This window comes from Nylanderia fulva, unplaced genomic scaffold, assembly GCF_048542155.1.
Source record: "Nylanderia fulva isolate GAGA-0341 unplaced genomic scaffold, ASM4854215v1 Scaffold60, whole genome shotgun sequence".
NCBI classification, from domain to species: domain Eukaryota; kingdom Metazoa; phylum Arthropoda; class Insecta; order Hymenoptera; family Formicidae; genus Nylanderia; species Nylanderia fulva.
The window spans coordinates 243,829-263,576 of record NW_028190699.1 but is presented as its reverse complement, the minus strand read 5'-3'; the positions used below and the strand labels follow the sequence as shown (position 1 = coordinate 263,576).

At 29.8% G+C, this 19,748-nt stretch overlaps 1 protein-coding gene across 6 annotated transcripts in view; it reads right to left on the bottom strand.

The window, feature by feature from the left end:
- Positions 1 to 18,864, bottom strand: part of cno (adherens junction formation factor afadin) — a 52,967-nt gene extending 34,103 nt beyond the window's left edge. For 5 of the 6 annotated variants that reach the window (XM_029305773.2, XM_029305775.2, XM_029305780.2 and 2 more), the window contains exons 1-5: positions 7,522 to 7,746; positions 6,668 to 6,775; positions 966 to 1,077; positions 662 to 854; positions 255 to 539 (exon numbers count right to left, since the gene is read on the bottom strand). In XM_029305773.2, coding sequence (XP_029161606.2) covers positions 255 to 539; positions 662 to 854; positions 966 to 1,077; positions 6,668 to 6,684 — 607 coding nt within the window. In that variant the 5' untranslated portion in view covers positions 6,685 to 6,775; positions 7,522 to 7,746. Of the gene's footprint in view, positions 1 to 254; positions 540 to 661; positions 855 to 965; positions 1,078 to 6,667; positions 6,776 to 7,521; positions 7,747 to 18,274 lie in introns of those variants that run through there. The other variant, XM_029305774.2, reaches the window with a different exon arrangement.
- Between the last annotated feature and the right edge of the window lie 884 nt (positions 18,865 to 19,748).

Genomic DNA, 19,748 nt, shown 5'->3' with positions numbered 1-19,748 from the left:
CGAAATGACTGAATTAAAATAATTACGTGTGTCTGGCGTATTAAACTATTATTAGAGTTTGCATTTATCTTAAAAGAGACAAGATGAGAGGGTATCAAAATATTACAATGAGAGACAATAATCGAAAAATGTTACAATTAAGAAACTTTGGAGAGTAAATCTCTTTCAATCGATCATTCACCGAAGAATTTCATTTCGTTTCTTCAATATTTTAATGATCGTATACAAACGGTCTAAAAATAATGTTTGCTAACCCGTATAGAGCTTTTCGGCGACGCCGTTCTGATCGCCAGGCGCGGCGTTCTCGTCTTGCTCCAAGCTCTTTAGTCGACTGAGCTTCTCCTGCTTCTTGATCTGCTTTTTCTCCCGCTTGCTCAACTTTCTTCGAAAGCTAGAACCCTCGGCTGAAGAAAAACCGACGCCCTGGGCATTGGTCTTGTCGTCAATTCTCTTCAACAAGAAGCGTCCCTCGCGATCATCTATGTGCCAATTTAGTTGAACCAGCAACGGCTTCTCTTCCAACCCAAGCTTACGTTCTTCTGTAAATGAGGAAAGCTTCATTATAACAAGCGCTTATAAACATGTTAATACTACATAATTTAAATAAAAAATTAAAAATAATACAAAATTAAATATTAAATAATAAAAATTAAATAATCACCTCCATTCTCGTGAATCTCGTAAAGAGCATATTCCGGGACGGATAACATTCTCATGTCGGGACGAAACTTTTCTATGAGCGTTTCTATCACCGCCTGACTGGTTGCGTCCGAGGCAACCCTGATGCATTTGGTAGCGACCTTCTGACCGCTATCTTGGAAGTAGAATCTCATTACGCCATGAAACTCCAAATCCTAAAAAATTCGAAAAAAGATAATAAATTATAGGTGAAATAAGCCGCGCAAATTATAATATTGTTGAATTAAAAATTTAGATATTCGCAGAGCTGCCGTTGCGATACTCACCTCATTAGGCTCCGAAAGCTCGAACAGGTCCAAACGATTAGCATTCCATTGTTGTATGACCCCCCTGAGAGCCTCTCGCTCTGCCTTCTTGTTCGCCAATTCTGTCGCCATCCTGAAAAACATGATATATGAGTTATATACAATTGCAAGTAACCGATATAGTTGCAGAAGCTATAATGTATGTGTGTGATTTTTTTTAGACATAAACCGTAAAATTTTTTTTAGAATTAAATAAAAATGATAAACAAAGATACCTTCAATCAAAAGGTTTCAATCGTATTAAATTAATTAAATAAACCATTATAGATGCTTAACAAATAAATCTTTGAAAGATGCCTAGGGAATTTAATTAAACTTTTCGAAAAACGCACGAGCTATTTGCTGATTTTGTTTTTCGTCTCTTTTAGAGTTTCCTAAAGCCTTCCCTAATCAAACAACTATGAAGTTTTGTTAAAAAAAAAAAAAATAATAATAATAATAATAAAAAAAGCCTAGGACCTAAGAAATTTAATCAAACTTTTCGAGGGAGAAAAACGCGAATTTCTTGCTACTGGATTTTACGTCTCGCTTCTTTTAGAATTTTTTAAAGCCGTCCCTAATCAAACAACTATAAAGTTTTGCCTAAAAAAATAAATAAATAAATTTTTGAAAAATGTCTAGGGAATTTAATCAAAATTTTAAAAAATCGCGAATTTCTTGCTACTGGATTTTACGTCTCGCCTCTTTTAGAATTTCCTAAAGCCGTCCCTAATGGCCAGCCATCGTCTGTGTTGTGATACCTCGTCGAGATAAATTATCTCAGCAGAAATAAAGTACGAGGCGTCTGTTCGGTGCGCCTGGCTATCCCAAGTATTACGTTGTCTGTTATGAATCTCGCTATGCAGCACGAATGTCCGGTACATGTGCTGCATCAGAAACGACTCCATTGAATACTGCGAACTATACAGTGTTCGAAAAAAAAGATGGAAACAGTATTAACACTTTCAGTTTCGCGTAATTTCTTGGAATTTCACTGTTCGTTAACTAGTCGAAATTAAGATTACTTGACTAAATTTCATTATCTAAATTGATTCTTGTTTATCTCAGTTAAATTGCACTTAAAAAAAATTCGTTTAACTTTAATTAACAACTTTTAATTAATTAGTTACGATAGAATATAGACTTTATTTAATATATTAATTGGCAGAGATTAAGACGCTTATCAAGTAATTTATTTAAAACCTCTTAATTAACAATAAACAAAATCTATCTCAATTAAAGCCTCCGGAGTTTCCAGACGATTTTCGAGAGAAGGCAGTCACGTGCCTAGCATTCCTGTCATATCTCTCCCCACCCCTTCTCTCTTGTCAACACACGTCTTATACCTCGATCTTAAAACCTTAAAAGCGCGTTAACGCATTTCTGTTTTAACGGTTCGCTGCATTTTAACCCTTTGATGTTATTTTTATCTTTTTTTATATGTATATTAAAAATATTTAAACATTAATTATATTTTAATATATATATATATATATATATATATATATATACATATATATACATATGTTAATACATTCAAATATATTAATATATAAGTATTAAAATATTATACATAATGTAAAAAATAATGTTGTATATATTGTATAAAAATTATATAATTTATATGTAATTTGATTAATTTAAATTAAATACACAGCCTGGGTAAAATTTAATAGTTTACAATTATTATAATTTAGAGTAAATAAAACTAAAATTATGTAATATACAAGTTGGAATATATAATTTTATTCCTACTCATTACAACCAAAATTAAATTAAATTAAATAAGATTTCTTTTTTTTAATTTATTTTTAAATAATATATTATATATATATATATATATATATATATATATATATATATATATATTCTTGCTCAGTGTATATATACAATTATAAAATTAAAAGTAAAAAATCCTAGTATACTTATTCTAGTATACTATCGTAGTTTCGTATTCAACTCACATATTCAACTCGGAACGCTATCTTTCTGCGATTGAATTTTGCTTATCCAAGATTACATACAAGGGAGGGCCAAGATAAATATAATAAATGTGCATGAACATAGGAGTAAAATTACAAGCTGAAAACTTTAATATTAATATCCTAAAAGTTGTATGCGTAATAAAAAAAAACTATAAAAAAACTATAAGAAAAGCTGCAAAAGAAGCTATAAGAGAAGCTACACAAGAAGCTACAAGAAAAGTTACAAAAAAGTTATAAGAGAAGCTATAAGAGATGCACAGGAAATATATTGAAGCTATGAAAGGTGTACAGAAGCTACAAGCTGCAAAAGCAGCTACAAGAGAAGCTACAAAAAAAGCTATAAAAGAAGCTACACGAATAGCTGCAAGAGAAGCTGTGAGAGAAGCTACCAGAGAAATTATAAAAAAAAGCTATAAAAGATGTACAGAAAATCAATTGAAACTATAAAAGATGTACAGAAGCTACAAGAGAAGCTATACGAATAGCTACAAGAGAAGCTATGAAAAAAGCTACCAGAGCAGCTATAAAAGAAGCTATAAGAGATGTACAGAAAATCAACTGAAGCTATAAAAGATGTACAGAAGCTATAAGAGAAGCTACACAAATAACTACAAAAGAAACTACCAGAGAAGCTATAAGAGATGTACAGAAAATCAACTAAAGCTATAAAAAAAGATATACAGAAGCTATAAGAGAAGCTACAAAAAGTTTACGAGACATATATATACTGTATAAGATAGAAAGATCTGAGGGAATAGATTAACGCGCTTCTTGGATAAGAAAATGATGGAATCGATTGCGATTCTAGGCCACCTCTCTATTAAGGTCTAATTGCACGATCGCGCTGCGATAGCGCCGCGTAATCATTGCAGGTAACCTCGCGCAGATAAGTAAAACCGCGATGACTCATACGCTAAAATATGAAGCGCGCGTCACTCGTTTGCCTTGCAAACGTCGCGCGAGCATCGCGAGCATGCGGCGATGGCGAAAGAGATCCCGCTCGCGAGCGATCTCCGTGACAAAATTTACAACAATACGTATTACGACAAACGCAACCACGATTTTAAATCGCGGAGTTCGCACATTGCGCGATCCCCGTCTCGCATCCTCAATGGAATCGTGATATCAACTTTCTCGAGTGCCAACTTCTCTCGAGGAGTGTCAACCTCATGATACATTCGAAGCACGTAAACGCCTCTCTCGCGCCTCGATCAACATGCAATCAGGTACATGCATTAATAACTCCTGCATTCACGTGATGATGGAGGATAAATTCTCTTCTTCTTTCTTTAAATATAAGGCTAGTTTTCCATTCCCGCACTGGCTGAACTGTGCACACTGGTGCAGGAATAGAAAACAAGCTTATAGTGTTTCCCAGAAACGTATGTAGGTGACATTGGATGCTTTTTAGCAAGCAACACAGGTGTCACAAAGTTACACTATGTGTGCAAGTGCTTTTCTGCATCTATACAATATAACACAACCCTACATAGCTCTTTAGTTGAGTCCCTTTTCTTTTCAATTGTGCTATGGTGTCTTTTTACTGAAAAGGGTCCACTATGTATCACAGTATATTAGAATCCCTATAATCAGAGTTTGATCAACTGCTAGTTTTGGCAAAACTCTGCAAAAGAGAAAAAAATATACACCATCTTAGAATTTTGCCAAAACTGGCAGTTGTCCAGACTCATATCAATATTGTTATATTTGGTACTATTTTTTTACAGTGAAAATATCCTCTGAGATTTTAAATTATTACAAATTATTGATCTAACATCATATTCATATATAATAATTAGAGAATTAAGTATATTTAATAGCCTTTGAAAAATGTATTATATTGATGGTTTATTATGATTAAGTATGTGAAATCTATAATGGGGAAATGTTGCGAATATAGATCCTAATAAACAATATTCAATCGTATTTATTCAGAAGACTTTTTAGATCGCTGAATAAATTTGATAAAAACAATTAAGATAGATAAAAAATTAAACAGTTCAATTTAAAATTAAGTACATACATTGTGATTCTAAATAAATGCGAAAAATTTTAGGAGATGATTCTTTGTCAAAAATTAAAGAGTCTTTCATATAAACAGGAGTTACACTCCTTCAAAGAAAAGATGAAAATTTTATTTTCCTCAAATTTTTAGAATAAATTTAAAAAAATAAATAAAATTTGGTGCAGTTTCTATTAATAAAAAGGATACTTTTTAATATTTTTTAATTCCCCCGTATCATTATACGAAGCTATAACTAGCAACTTCTATTCAATTTTTTAGTAGAATTTTGTAACGTATCGGAATATGATCATTTAAAAATATGCGTTAATAAGCTTGATTCTTTTTGAAACTTTTTAATTTCTTTTATCTTATTTTATAAAATCAACAGTTTGCAAAAAAAGAAAAAAAAATTAAAATACATTATCATGCACAGCACGATGTTAAATGATATAGGTTTCAAATTACGAGAAGTTGCATTTTATTCTTAGAATCAAAAAAACAAGCAAAATAAAACTAATAAATGTTGGAAAAATGAGGTAAACAAAATTTGAGAAAGAAAATAAAAACCTAATTTCTGTCTCTCTCTCTCTCTCTCTCTTTAAAAGAATATAATTAGGGAGTATCTGTATATGTTTGAAATACTTTCCTTAATTTTCGACAAAGAATAAATATAAATTAAATAGATATAAATTAAAATAAAGATTAATATAAACTAAAAAAGTAAAATGTATAGATTTTTGCAGGTATTTTGAATTAATCAATTTTTACTCGTATTTAGCGACTTAAACGAAATTTCTCGAAATTATAATGTAGAGAAAGTTGATTCCGGAAATTGGGAACTCGCATTCAGCATCGAAAAGGCTATGGAAAGTGACTTCTATTCTTTTAAGAAAAAAACCTTTTTGTTGGATTATTCAAGCGCAAAGCAAAGTGTCGCAAACTCTTAAGCACGAGAACATAATTTCTACACCTGTCTATACAACTCGGCTTACTACAACGTAGTTTCCTCCCTCCCCCAACCCATGCCATCATCGCTGTACCACATATATACGTTACTCTTTTTGTCTCTCTCTCTTTCTTTCACTCTGTTCCTCACTATTATACGTCGCAAGGCGAGAGAAGAGACGACAAGCATTCATCAGGTCTCCCGCGTCTCGGTAAACACTGGACACTAAAACGAAGGCAAATGCGTGTACCTGAAGGCCCTATTTAAGCAGAACGATCTTTTTTTAAGTCTTTAAGAATGTAAGCGCCTCTGACCAGGGTGACAAAACCGTTTTGTCCCTCGAGGACACGTTCTTTTTTTTCGAAGAAACGTGACCTCGCTTAATTTAAAGTTTCATGCAGAATTCCTTTGTCCCGATGGATCCTAGTTCTGGCATTTGCAATGAACGATTGGGAAGTTACAAATGGAAAGTTATTTTTCCTTGTGTTAAAAACTTTGAAAAATGAATATGTTAATATTTAATATTCTATTTTGGTTGGTTTTTCTTTAGAAATAAAACTCGCTTTAATATCAATATTAATGTAGAATATATAAATATGTATCTAAAATTTTCCTCTTTAAAAAATTTGTGAAATTTCCAAGATTTTTTTTCGTTGGTCAAAATACGTAAGAAAAAAAATATGTTCTACATATGTATCGCATTTTCGTGTCGCTTCAAATTTGTGCTCCATTTTGATATTGTACTCACTCTTCGGATACCGTCATTCTTTCAGCCACGAAGAGATACTCTTCACACTTTTCACGTCACATGAAAGAATACGTCGTCGACCGCAAAGTCAATTTGCCACTGTATGTTCTGGGAACGGAAGGAACGATTCACAAAATTGAATTCTCTTTGAATTACAAAACTTTGTAACACCCGTTAAATTATAAAAAGAAATTTATATATATTTTTTCAACTAAATTCTAATGTAAAATATATATCCTTGAGTAGATTAAATAAAAAATAAATATTGTTTAAAAATGACTGGCTGTTAAACATTGCCAAGAAAAAAATATAAAAAAAAATTACTCTTGCAAACAATTCTAATTGAGAATAATAGAAACTTATTTGTATTTTTGTTAAGCTGCACATCTATTATAATCATTTCCACATCTATGACAAAAATTTCGACAAATAAAAATGTTTCAATAAATTCAGGAAATGTATAAGATAACGTGTAATCTCTTTCACAAAACTCTCGAAAATATTCAAGCCCAAAATTCCTCAGACAATGGCTTTCCGGCGGTGAATTCCGACTCCGAAAGAGTAAAAAGACTCGAGACTGACTCTGCAAAAAGGTCCCTTTTTACGTGCAAATATTGTCTCTTTCCCTTGAGTTTTCACTATTGTACGCAGAAAATAATGTTGGGCGCGTCGGAATGTAAGCGAAATTTATCTCGCGGACTCGGCCGGCACCTCCGAACCTCCGGCGGCACCTCCGATCCTCCGGCGGCACCTCCGAACTTTCCGGTGGTACCTCCGAACTTTCCGGTGGTACCTCCGAACTTTCCGGCGGTATTTCCGAACCTCCGACGACACTTTTGAACCTGCGGCGGTACCTTCGAACCTCCAGCGACACTTTTGTACCTCCGGCGACACTTTTGAACCTCCGGCGGCACCTCTGCTCGGCTTTTCTTTCATCCGAGTAAAAAGGAGAAAAAAATGATCCTTCTGCGCACTTTTTCGGCACCGTCAAAGCGATAACAATCCAACACACTCGCTCTGCCACACCCAACAACGCTCTGCTCGTTGAATTCCACGCGTGACGAGCACCGCGCGTTCGTGCGTACGGCAAAGCGACTGACAAACCGACGAGGTAACCCCGTCGGGCCCCGGGAAGGGAAGGAAGGGAGGGAGGGGAGGACTTCCCTTGCTACGCACGGTATCCCCTCTCTTCGCTCAGAGTCCCATCGGCCGTTAGGGCCGTTTTCATGAATCGTGTATCCTGCTACGCGTCGCAAGGCTAAGGATTGAAATTGAGAGTATGATGGGAAATTTTTTTTGATGATTTTGCATGAAATTTTTTATGTATCCACCAGATTAAAACGACATAAATTACTGGAAATTATTTACTATTTTTTTTCCATCACTGAGATTAGGATATAAGCTATATCCTGCTGCAGGTGACCCAAAGAAAGAAAAACGTTGAAAATAATTGGTGAAAAATTTAAAAACAAGTTCGTTGCATCGAATACAAAATTTAAAAAATTTAAAAACAAGTTCGTTGCATCTGCGCCTGGCTCTAATTGGCCCTTCTTCATACTTGATCTTGATATTATCTTTCATTCGCGATCCCGTTTTATTTCATGCCATTTCGCTCCGCTCTTATACCACAAAATTCAACTAAATTATGACGAATTTCTCTGAATACGTACACGATGGTAGTACGTTTCTACCTGCTCTCGCTCCCCCTCCTCTTTCCATCTCCCTCTCACTCTCACCCTCTTCACTCCTCGCTCTCTACTACTTTACGATACGCTCGCACGTGAGATACACAATTTCAGTGGTTCCCAAATCTTTATGTTTGATGCACTGAGAAATGACCTTAACCTTAAAGTTAATTTAGGATGTACTAAATCACTCTAAATGTGCTCAACTTCTATATGTAGATATATTCACAGCGTAAGTTTAGAAAAAATAATTGCACTTAAAAATAAATTTTTTCTTGAAACAAGATTATCGAAAGACAAACTCTTTCTGACACGTAATCGATTGAAAAAGAAAAAAAATTATTTTAGAAATATAAAATTAGTCATTAAACTTCATGTCAGAGATTTTGACAAAATTTTTCTTTGAAACATATTTGTTTTCATTTATAAAAATTTCATAAATAAAAATTTTGAAAAAATATATTTTTTCAAAATAAGTTCTATACAAATATTGGAGTTAATTAATTTGGCTTATGAGACTATCATATATATAAACAGATAGAAAATATATACATAAAATATATATATATATATATATATATATACACATAAAAAATTTTTTCAAACTTCTAAAAATTAAAAAATATCAACAAACCTCGGCCATCAAATTTTCAATCGGTTTTCGAGGGTTTGTAATATTATTCAAGAAAGATTTGGAGACCATTTATAGATATCGAGAATGCTCTATACTGGCACCATCGAATTCGGTAGTGCGTGTAATTGTTGTGTGTATCGTGCTCGTTATATTGCTCATTGTCCTTAGCCAGTTCCGGTGCATCACGACGTAACATCGAGAAAAGATTCGTATATGAAAGATTTAGATTTCGATCAAGAAAAAATCGCCGATCCTGCTATATATATATTTTATATTATATCCTATTTATTAGAATTGGTTTTCGGGTTTACATCGCATATAAACTTTTTGTTTGACTCCAACATTTCGTGAACAGTTCAGCTCATTTCAGGAAGGAACAGCCCCTATATATATATATATATATATATATATATATATATATATATATATATATATATATAATAGTATATATTATATAATATATATTATTTTATAATAATATATATTATTAATAGTAATATTAGGTAATAGTATACATTATAGGAATAGTATTATACAATAGTATACATTATATATTAGTATATACTATATAATATATACTATTTATATACTATTGTTTAATACTATTCCTATAGTATAAACTGTTGTGTAATATTATTACTAATAATATATATTATATAATAGTACTATATAACTATATAGTAGTATTACATAATAGTATATATTATATATAATATCTAGTATATACTATTTATATACCATTGTATAATACTATTCCTATAATATAAACTATTGTGTAATATTACTACTAATATATGTTATATAATATATACTATTTCACACATTATATATTACATTATATATTAGTATATACTATTAGTAGTAATATTACATAATAGTATATACTATAGAAATATTACACAATAATACTATAATATATTAGTATATATAGTACTATATTTTTTTTCATTAAATCAAAAGTAATATTAAAATATAGAATTTTTAAGAGAAATACCATATTTATTTAGTAATCGTCGTCACGTGTAATAATATAAATAAATGATAACTTCCTGAAATACAATGTGCAATGAGAAATATTTAAAATAAAACGTAAAAAAATGTCTTCCTCCTATTAAAATAATTTTGCATCAAAGTCGTTCTTTTGTATAAAGTTTACAAGTTATACTCGGCAATGTGCATTCATTCGATCGATGAACGGTCCGTCTCGGACGAGTAATACCTGATTTTATCCTTCGAAAACCGGTAGGAGACGCGAGGAAACAGTCAATGGGAATATAATACCTGCCTTACAGGAACATTCGAAAGGGTGAGCACATGCTCGTTCGTATATAATGATATAATAACGCGAATCGCCGCGAATGTCATCGCGCTCGTCTCGATTTACAATCAGAAAGTTTAGTTTAACGGTAAGTGAATTGGATGACGATGCAGGATGTGTGAATTGAGTTAACCATTTCCTTGATTTATTCGAACATATCAAGGTTAGATACTAACTAGTTAATTAGTTCAGAGTTACATAAAATATTTAAAAAGTCAATAATTTTTAATTAATTAATTAACACGGTTACTCTTCAAGTTTCGCCAGTCAAAATAAAGAATAAATAAATTTAAAACACCTTTTTCTCGACCAAACTGGCAATTCTTCTTTATTAATTCAAATCATAACGTTTCGACTATATTTTTAGTCCTTATCAAGTGATATAATTGTAACAAAGAAAGAAAAGAATTATTAAATTCCAAAAATGTTTTAGGAGAATAGTGTCTAGTAGACAATCACGTCATGTATGTTAAACAGATAAAGAGTCTAATAATTCGTTGTGATTTGAATTAATAAAGAAGAATTGCCAGTTTGGTCGAGAGAAAGGTGTTTTAAATTTAATAATTTTTAACTTAGTTTAGTTAATTTTAAATAAGTTTATTTTTAACGCTCATTAACTCTTTTCTAAGTTAAAAATTATTTCAATAACAATTAAATTTTAATAAGAGCATTATTCTATGATAGTATGTCATTTCTTACAAATATATAAAATAAATAAATATTAGTTTTTATTTTTTACATTTTACAATTGTAGTTAAAAAAAATGCATTCCTATATAAAAAAATTTCTTTGTTATTTGTTATTTTATATTTGAAAAAAAATTAATAAATAAAATTAAAAAATTTTAAAGTTATGATATTCTAATTTATTATAAATGTTTTTAAAGGTTAACTTTTGATTTAATTTAATTTAACTTTAACTCGACTTTTTACTGAGTTAGTTTTGTTGTTCATGCAATTTTTAACGTAATTAAATTAATTTTATGAGCCATTAATTTTAACTTAGTTTAAAAAAATAACTTATCCAACCCTAATATTGATATTCAAGTGTCGTATTTTTTAGTTGATTACAATTTTGTTCGAATTTCGTGATAGTCGAAAACATTATTATGTTTCTATAACAATGCAGTCTTTTAATTGTTATTTGTTATGGAGAGAGAGAAAATAATTATAAATATAGTATAAAAAATAAATAAAGTAAAATTAGAAGCAAATCGTAAAATAAATAATAAATAAATAAAAAAGAGGGTTAAAAATCTGATATTTTACAATCAGTTTTCTATAAAATATTTAAAGCCAAAATATTTGCAAATTTTTGTAACTTATTTGAATATGATTCCTTCTTTTTTATTAATCTTCGTAGTCTGATAAATAATTCACAAATATTGATTAGCTAAAGATGGTTCAGAAGAGACGGAGATATTTCGAGATGATTAAAGATTTTTAAATAATTCTTCTTGCATCTCTATTTTCTGCGTTTGACCCACTTTCTACCTGATATTTTATACTGATATATTTATATTTTTTATTCTTTTATTGTAAAAAAATATTACACAAATCTATGAATTTTCGGAATTCTCTAGCATCATCACATAGTATTTTAATTAATTATTATAATTATATTATTGTGATAATAATTCTCAAAATAATTTCTTCTAGCTTTGAACTCTTCGTCAACAATATTTAATTATTTTAAAATTATTCGTTCGTGAAATCATGCAATTGTACATATAGTTTTATCGTGCGATACAGCCATCATACATTCGCATATCTTTGAGAAAGATTTATGCTTTTACGCTCGTTCTAATCTCTTGCCGGATATTAAATTCATGATAATTGAATATAGGAACAGTTGGCAAAATCAATATTTGAACACATGCGCGAAAATTAATTTATGAATTTTATTAATACTCATTAAGAAAATTTCGCGAAAAATATTAAAATTCTATATTTAAAATAAGAATATATTAAAGCTCCTGGATCCTTGCCGCAATTATGTTGGATTGTGATGTCAGAGAAAGCACACGTACGCTAAAAAATTCTTGATAGATGCCATTTTTAAATAAAAAGATATTTCGATGAAACATATTATATTTCAGATGGCTTTAGCATACTCTTGAAATACCTCGAAAACTATTCTTTTCCTTTGACAGTCAATCAACAACCGTAAAATAATCGTGATATCAAACTTTACGCAAAGACCAGATGGACTAGACTTCATATCACAATCATTTTACAGTTGTTGATTGATTATAACGGGAAAAGGATAGTTTTCAAGGTATTTTAAGAGTGTGTTAAAACTATCTGACCTGCTGTTTCATCGAAATATCTTTTTATTTCGAAATGGTATCTATATCAGAATTTTTAACCTGTTTGTTTTCTCGCCTCACAATTCAAACATAGCCAAAAGCCAGAAGCCTTAAATATATTATATAAAAAATTCTGTATACAATATATAAATATGTATATATTTGAAAGATAATAATATATGTTTTATATATAAATATTATTGTATGTAAATATATATATTAAAAATAATAATAAATATATAAATATATATATATATATATATATAATAATTAAATGATAAATATATATGAATATATGAATATATATATATTTATAATTAAATGATAAATAATTTATATAAAATAAAAAAACTTGTGTTTGTACAATTTTCTCCTTTTTCCGGTGCAAAAAAGGACACTAGCTACTCATATTTACGAATAACTTGTTTCCCAAGCAATACGATTAAAACTCTAGCTCTTTTGGCGGCTATTATTATTGCGCATTTAATTAATTGTGCTGCCCGACTGTGTTGCACTATCGCGTTAATATACACATTAGAAATGATGTATATACTAACGGCTTGTTTATTGCACTTAAGCGACCGTTTCCTGCCTGTATCTAGGTATCGTCCCTCGTGTATGTACATATTCTATAATGCACATTCCTGCAGTAAAAGAGCACGCATCGCCTTCCTCCTTCTTCCCCCTTTTTTATTAACGTCCGTATGAATGTCTACGTCACGAAACATTGTTGCGAATTAAAACGACAAATTATATAGCGGGTGCAATTTATCCATCAGCGCACTTTCTCTTCGCGTCGATAGATTTTTTCATCTCCTAAATAAACTCGTGCTCGATGCCTAGCGCACTCTGTGCTATAAATATTTGTAGTTTCTTTCGTTAATTTGTTTTGCAAAATTTGTTTGAATAAAAGATATTCCAGAACTATATAATTTGCCATTTTTTATCTCTCCTCATTTTAGATTTATTTAATATCGAAAAAATTGAAATTTCTATAGATTATATTTATAAAATTTAAAAATAAAAACAATTTTTTTGCAAATAATTTTGAATAAAATTTTACATTTACATGACCGTTCCTATCACAGCACAATTTTTATGTTAAAACTTAACAAATTTGCAGAGATTATGGTCTTCTGTTTAATCTTTAACAATAGAAAATCGATTTAGTTGAAAACAAAATGTAATTATTATACATAATAATTAATATAATAATTATTATTATACAGACACTTAATATATTATATAACTATTACTATATAAATAGTTATAATTATAATAATATAGTAATAATAATGGTTACTATATTAATTCATGAAGTTACAACTACATTAATATAGTAGCAGTTATATTATTACAAAATTAATACAGTTGCAACTATATTAATTTAGTAATATAGTTAAATTAATATAGTTGTAACTATATTAATTTAGTACGATATAGTTAAATTGATACAGTTGTAACTATATTAATATAATAATTATATTAATTCATATAATTACAACTGTATAAATTAATATAGTAATAGTTATTTTACTAACAATAAGTTAATATAGTTATATTAATTTTTATTGCAATTACTATATTAATTAACAACAACTAAATTATCGATGATAAATAAGACGTGTGTAAATCGAATTTCTTATTGCTATATTAATTAATATATAGCGATAGTTATATACTATTACAATATATTAATTTTATTTATCATAGTTATAACAATATTAAGTATACTTATAACTAATATTAAAACATTGTGTGTAAAATCGAATTTTCAGTAACTTGCTTTCGAAAATATGCAACGCAAGTTTTTTTTAACTTCATCGTCGCGCTTTCGCGTTCGCGGCATCAGATTTAACGGTATAACGTCATGGGGATACTTTCTACTCTCATTCATACTTTCTATACATAAACGCTATCTCGCTGGAAATGTCTATCAATCCCATTGGTATATTTTGATTTGCGTATATTTTTCCTAAAAAAAAAATGCGTAAGAGTACTGATTCTACTTTCATAAATCATTCCTTACAATACCGTGAAGGAAGCCACGAAGCAACAACGAAGGTTGGATGTCATTGCATCGTTGCACCACGACGTCATTAGCTTGAATACCTCCAAGTGCCTAAATCTACGGAAGCACGTGTCACTGCGAGCAACAAATCCAAACGAGAGAGCAGAAGAATTTTCTTGCACAAAACCATTGTATCAGACAAAAATATTACATATTAATCGGGGTTGGGTTATAACTATAATTAATTAGTTAAAAGTTAATAACTTTTAACTTAGCTTAGTTAATTTAAAATGTATTAAGTTTTAACTTCAACTAATTATTTTTCACCTTAAACTTATTAACTTTTTTCCTAATAAGTTAAATTTTTTATACTCTGAATTATTGTTTTTTTTTTAAGTTATATAAATATATTATTTTTAAAAATTAAAGTATTATATTAATTTTTATGTTTATTTATCATCAATTGTAATTACCAAAAAATATATATTTCTATATCAAAATCAAAATTTCTTTGTTATTTATTATTATAAATTTTAAAAGAATTAACAAACAAAATTCTAATTTAATATAAATGTTTTTAAAAATTTACTTTTGATTTAACTTTTAATTTAATCTTAACTCAACTTTAACTGAGTTAATTTCTTGTTCATGCAACTGTTAACTTAACTAAATTAATTTTATAAGCAACTATAACTTTAACTTAATTTAGTTTTAAAAAATCATTAATTTATCCAACCCTGATATTAATGAACAGCAGTAGTTATGTGTCAAATGTTTAATTTAAAATAAGACTTGATATTCGCATTTTATTATATTTTTTTACATGTTTATATGTATGAAAAAAAAATTAAGTTGTTTAAATTTGACAACATAATGAAAAATTCAAACGCACGATTTATTTTTTGTCTTTGAAAATGCAAATTAAAGAATCCGTAATTAAATGATAATTCGCTAATGTTTGTGGAAAGAATCATGAATAAAAAATATCAGCGTGAATAAAAATATAATGATATATATAATTTTACATTAGTTCAAAATTATTTTAAATTAGATAAAATTTTTTGTAGATTTTTTAATGTTGTGTAAAAACAATGCTGCAAATCAAATTTTACTAGTACGATTTCCAAAATAATTGAAGTTTAATGTGTAAAAAATGGCTTTTTGGCAATATTTGAGAATTTTTTGTAAATTATTTTTTTTTTATTTTAATCTAATTTTTATTTAATTTTCAAATATTCTAACTTACTTTATCTTTCAAATGACGTATATAAATTTTGATAGATAGCACATAATATTTATCATAGCACATAATATTTGAAGATATTATTGAAGCCTATATATATTCTATATTAAATATGTTTTATAATTATATATTATATATATATATATATAATTAAATGTCAATCATAAAAAACTGTCTAACAAAGATAAATCGCAAACAAATATATGGTGCGCATTTTAATTTTTGTTTAAAAGAAGTTCACGCATTAAAAATAAAATAAATATATATGTATTTACAAATAAATTTATATGTATTTACATGAAAATTCGTCAATGCAAAATTCGGAATTCCTGTATACCGATTCATCGTAGATTCCCGTAAGAAATACCCGAGTGAAAGGCATCAATAATCGGGAGCGCGTATATAAGGAGCGTTTAAAAAATTCTTCTATTAGTTGGGCTGCATATGTATGCGTGTGAGTGAATATTGAAAAAGTGCAGCACAATTACGTTGCTTTTACTTCCTCTCTTGTAAAATGATAAAATGTTACTGCGTATATCGGGTCGACCGTATTTCTTCAACTAAATCTTTGTGTTTGATCGATCCCGTTCCCGTCTTTTCTCTCATGGCCTCTCCTTCTCCGATTATATTTATATATTACAGATATATAGTAATAGTTATGATTTTTTTATATATTATATTATATAACTATTATAATATATTAATATAGTTATAACTATGTAACTATTACATTGTTACAATATCAATATAATATTAGTTATATAATATAATCAGGATTAGGTAAATCAATGATATTTTTCGACTCAGTTAAGTTAAAGTTAGTTGCTTATAAAATTAATTTAGTTAAGTTAAAAGTTGTGTGAACAAAAATTAACTCAGTTAAAGTTAAGATTAAATTAACTAAAATTAAATCAAAAATTTAATTTTTAAAAACATTTATATTAAATTAAAATTTTGTTTGTTAATTCTTTCAAAATTTATAATAACAAATAACAAAGAAATTTTTATTTTTATATAGAAATATATTTTTGATAATTACAATTGCTGATAAATGAACAGAAAAATTAATAATACTTTAATTTAAAAATAACACATCTATAATTTATTAAGAAAGATAATAAGTTTTAGGTTAAAAATAACTAGTTAAAGTTCAAAATTAATATATTTTAAATTAACTAAACTAATTAATATAAATAAAATAAATGTCATTATTATATTATACAGAATGGCCCCGAACGTTCCAGTCAGACTTTGAGATTTTATAGAAAATTTAATTCTGAACAAAAAATTTCCTATACTTAAACATGGGTCGAAAAATGCTTCCTTAAGAAATTATCGCTCAAAAACCTCTAATAAAAAAAGAACAAAAGGTGAAAAGAAAATGAAACTTAAAAGGAAGAGCAAAAGGTAAAAAGAAAATAAAACTTAATAAATTTTTTGAAAAAAAAAAAAAAAAACAATACAATAAAAAATAAAAATTTTTTCTTTTATGAAAATAAAATAAATTTGTTAAAACTAAAATAGTACGTAATAGTAGAAAATGAATAAAGACGTTATATCAAAATCTATGGAATGTACAACAATCATTTTGATCTCATTTGAAAGATAATTAAAATTTCTACAACTTGTTTCGATAATTTTTGTTTAAAGATTTTTTTTACTTTTTGTTAAAATCTTCCATGATATTTGAAAAAATGGGTAAAATAATAATAATTTCAGAGGTTTTTGAGTGATAACTTCTTAAGGAAGCATTTTTCGACCCGGGTGTTTATAGGAAATTTTTTATTCAGAATTAAATTTGTTATAAAATCTCAAAATCGGGCTGAAACTTTCGGGGCTACCTTGTCTAGTCATTATATTAGCTAGATCTAAATAAGATTGAACGTTATTCTCCTCTAAAAAGTTTTATATCTCAAGAAACTTCGTGACTTCTTGTAGCAACGTAAATTATTTGACTTTCATCATCATATATATATAATAAATCATGTATAAATATAAATAAATTATAAATATTTTGCTGTAAATTAAACATTACATATTACATCTAAAACGGCGCTTAATCATCGTAAATAAATAGATACGTTTGTGTAACGTTTCGAGAAATTCAAAAAAATTCTGAAAAAAAAAACAATGACGCGTATAATATTCTTAATCCCAATCTCGAGATAGCTAGAAACGACAGGAGGTAACAGTTGACGATATCGCGATACTGCGATTGCAATTCGAGGCATCGTCAAGCAAATGCAACGGTGTCGCCGATAAGGAGGTGCGATATCAACAGGTCCGTCCGAGAGAAAGAGATATATATATATACATATATATATATATAACGCATTGTTGTCGCGTCTCATCGCCGAAGCGGACAAAGCGGAGAACGCAAATTTACTACGCACTAGGTTCATATTTACCTGTCAGAATCCAGGTGAGAGACGAAGGCGAAGGTTTCCTCAAGGTTTCTCCTCGAAAATTCCACACTAATACTATCACACCACCACCACCACCACTGGCATCACCTCCCGTACATGTAGTGGCACCGCTCCTTCCCGCCTCTCACCAACACACGCGAGGAGGAAGAATCTCGCGCGGCTGCTTCTTCGCCGGTCCTGCTTCTGCGTCCTCTTCCGCTCGTCGACGACCCGATGCGAGCGAACGCATATCTGGGCGCGCTCAATAGATTTCTCACGGAGAGACGATGCTCCTGCTGGCGCGAATTATAAATGCGGACGCGCGAGAGAGTGATACACACGTCCCACTCGCGCGCGTCGCCTCGCGGCACTGGCGGAGCCGAACCAAGTGACGTTTGACGTTCGCGTCAGTTCGGGCGCGCTCGACTGTCACCGCGACGCGCTCGCGGCCCGCTACGTAACTGCGAAACGCGTGCTAGAACGTTGTGTTGGAACACGCGCAAGCGTGAGCACGCGCGATCGACGAGGTCGAAAAGGAGTGTTGATGCTGTGTTGCTGCTGCTACGTTGCGAACAGGAATGACGAGTCGAGGAAGGAAACCGAGTTTGGAGACCCCTCGCGGTGAAAATGCGAAACTTTTTTTCAAGCTGTAAATTATGGACACGTAGAGAAATTAAATTCCCTATGTAGAAGATATTTGGGGATGTCAGGTGGGACCTGATTGGAGAAGATTATTGGGTTTGTTCTTTTTTGCTGCACCGCGGTGAATTAATAAATCAGAATGAGACATATTTATTTTGTCCCATTCTGGGCCGATTTTTCTAACTTCTCGGTAAGTTTTACTTGACAGGTAGCATATTTTCGTCTCTTTTCAGATAAGTTCTAAACAAAGAGACAAAGATATGCTACTTGTCGGGTAAAACTTACCAAGAGTTGGAACAACCGGCCCTCTAACTTGCATCACTGTGCACTGTTTATCAGTGCGGAAATAAAAAAACAAACTTGCAAGTGCAATATCAATAAGTGTATTTAACGTCAAATAACGTCATTAAACGTCAAAATAACGTCATTTTGACGTCTAATGACGTTTAATGACGTCAGTTTGCTATCTGCGGATTTAGGCATCTTCGCGTATCTTATTTTTTATCAATGCGATTAACATTAAATTAAAATTGAAAATAACCCAAGCAACAAATGTTATTAAACGTCAAAATGACGTCATTTTGACGTTTAAAACTTACCCAGGTATCAATTAAGTGTACATTTTATTTTGACATCTAATGACGTCATTAAATGTCAAAATAAAATGTACACTTGCTACCTGAGTAAGTTTTACAAAAAAAAGATTGTAAGAGAAGAAAGGGATAAGAATTGAAAAAGCTGAAATTTGTTTAAAAAGAAGTAAAAGAGAAGAAATTTAAAAAGAAGAAATTTATCATAAGAGAAGAAGAAAGAAGATAAAAGATACAAGATTTAT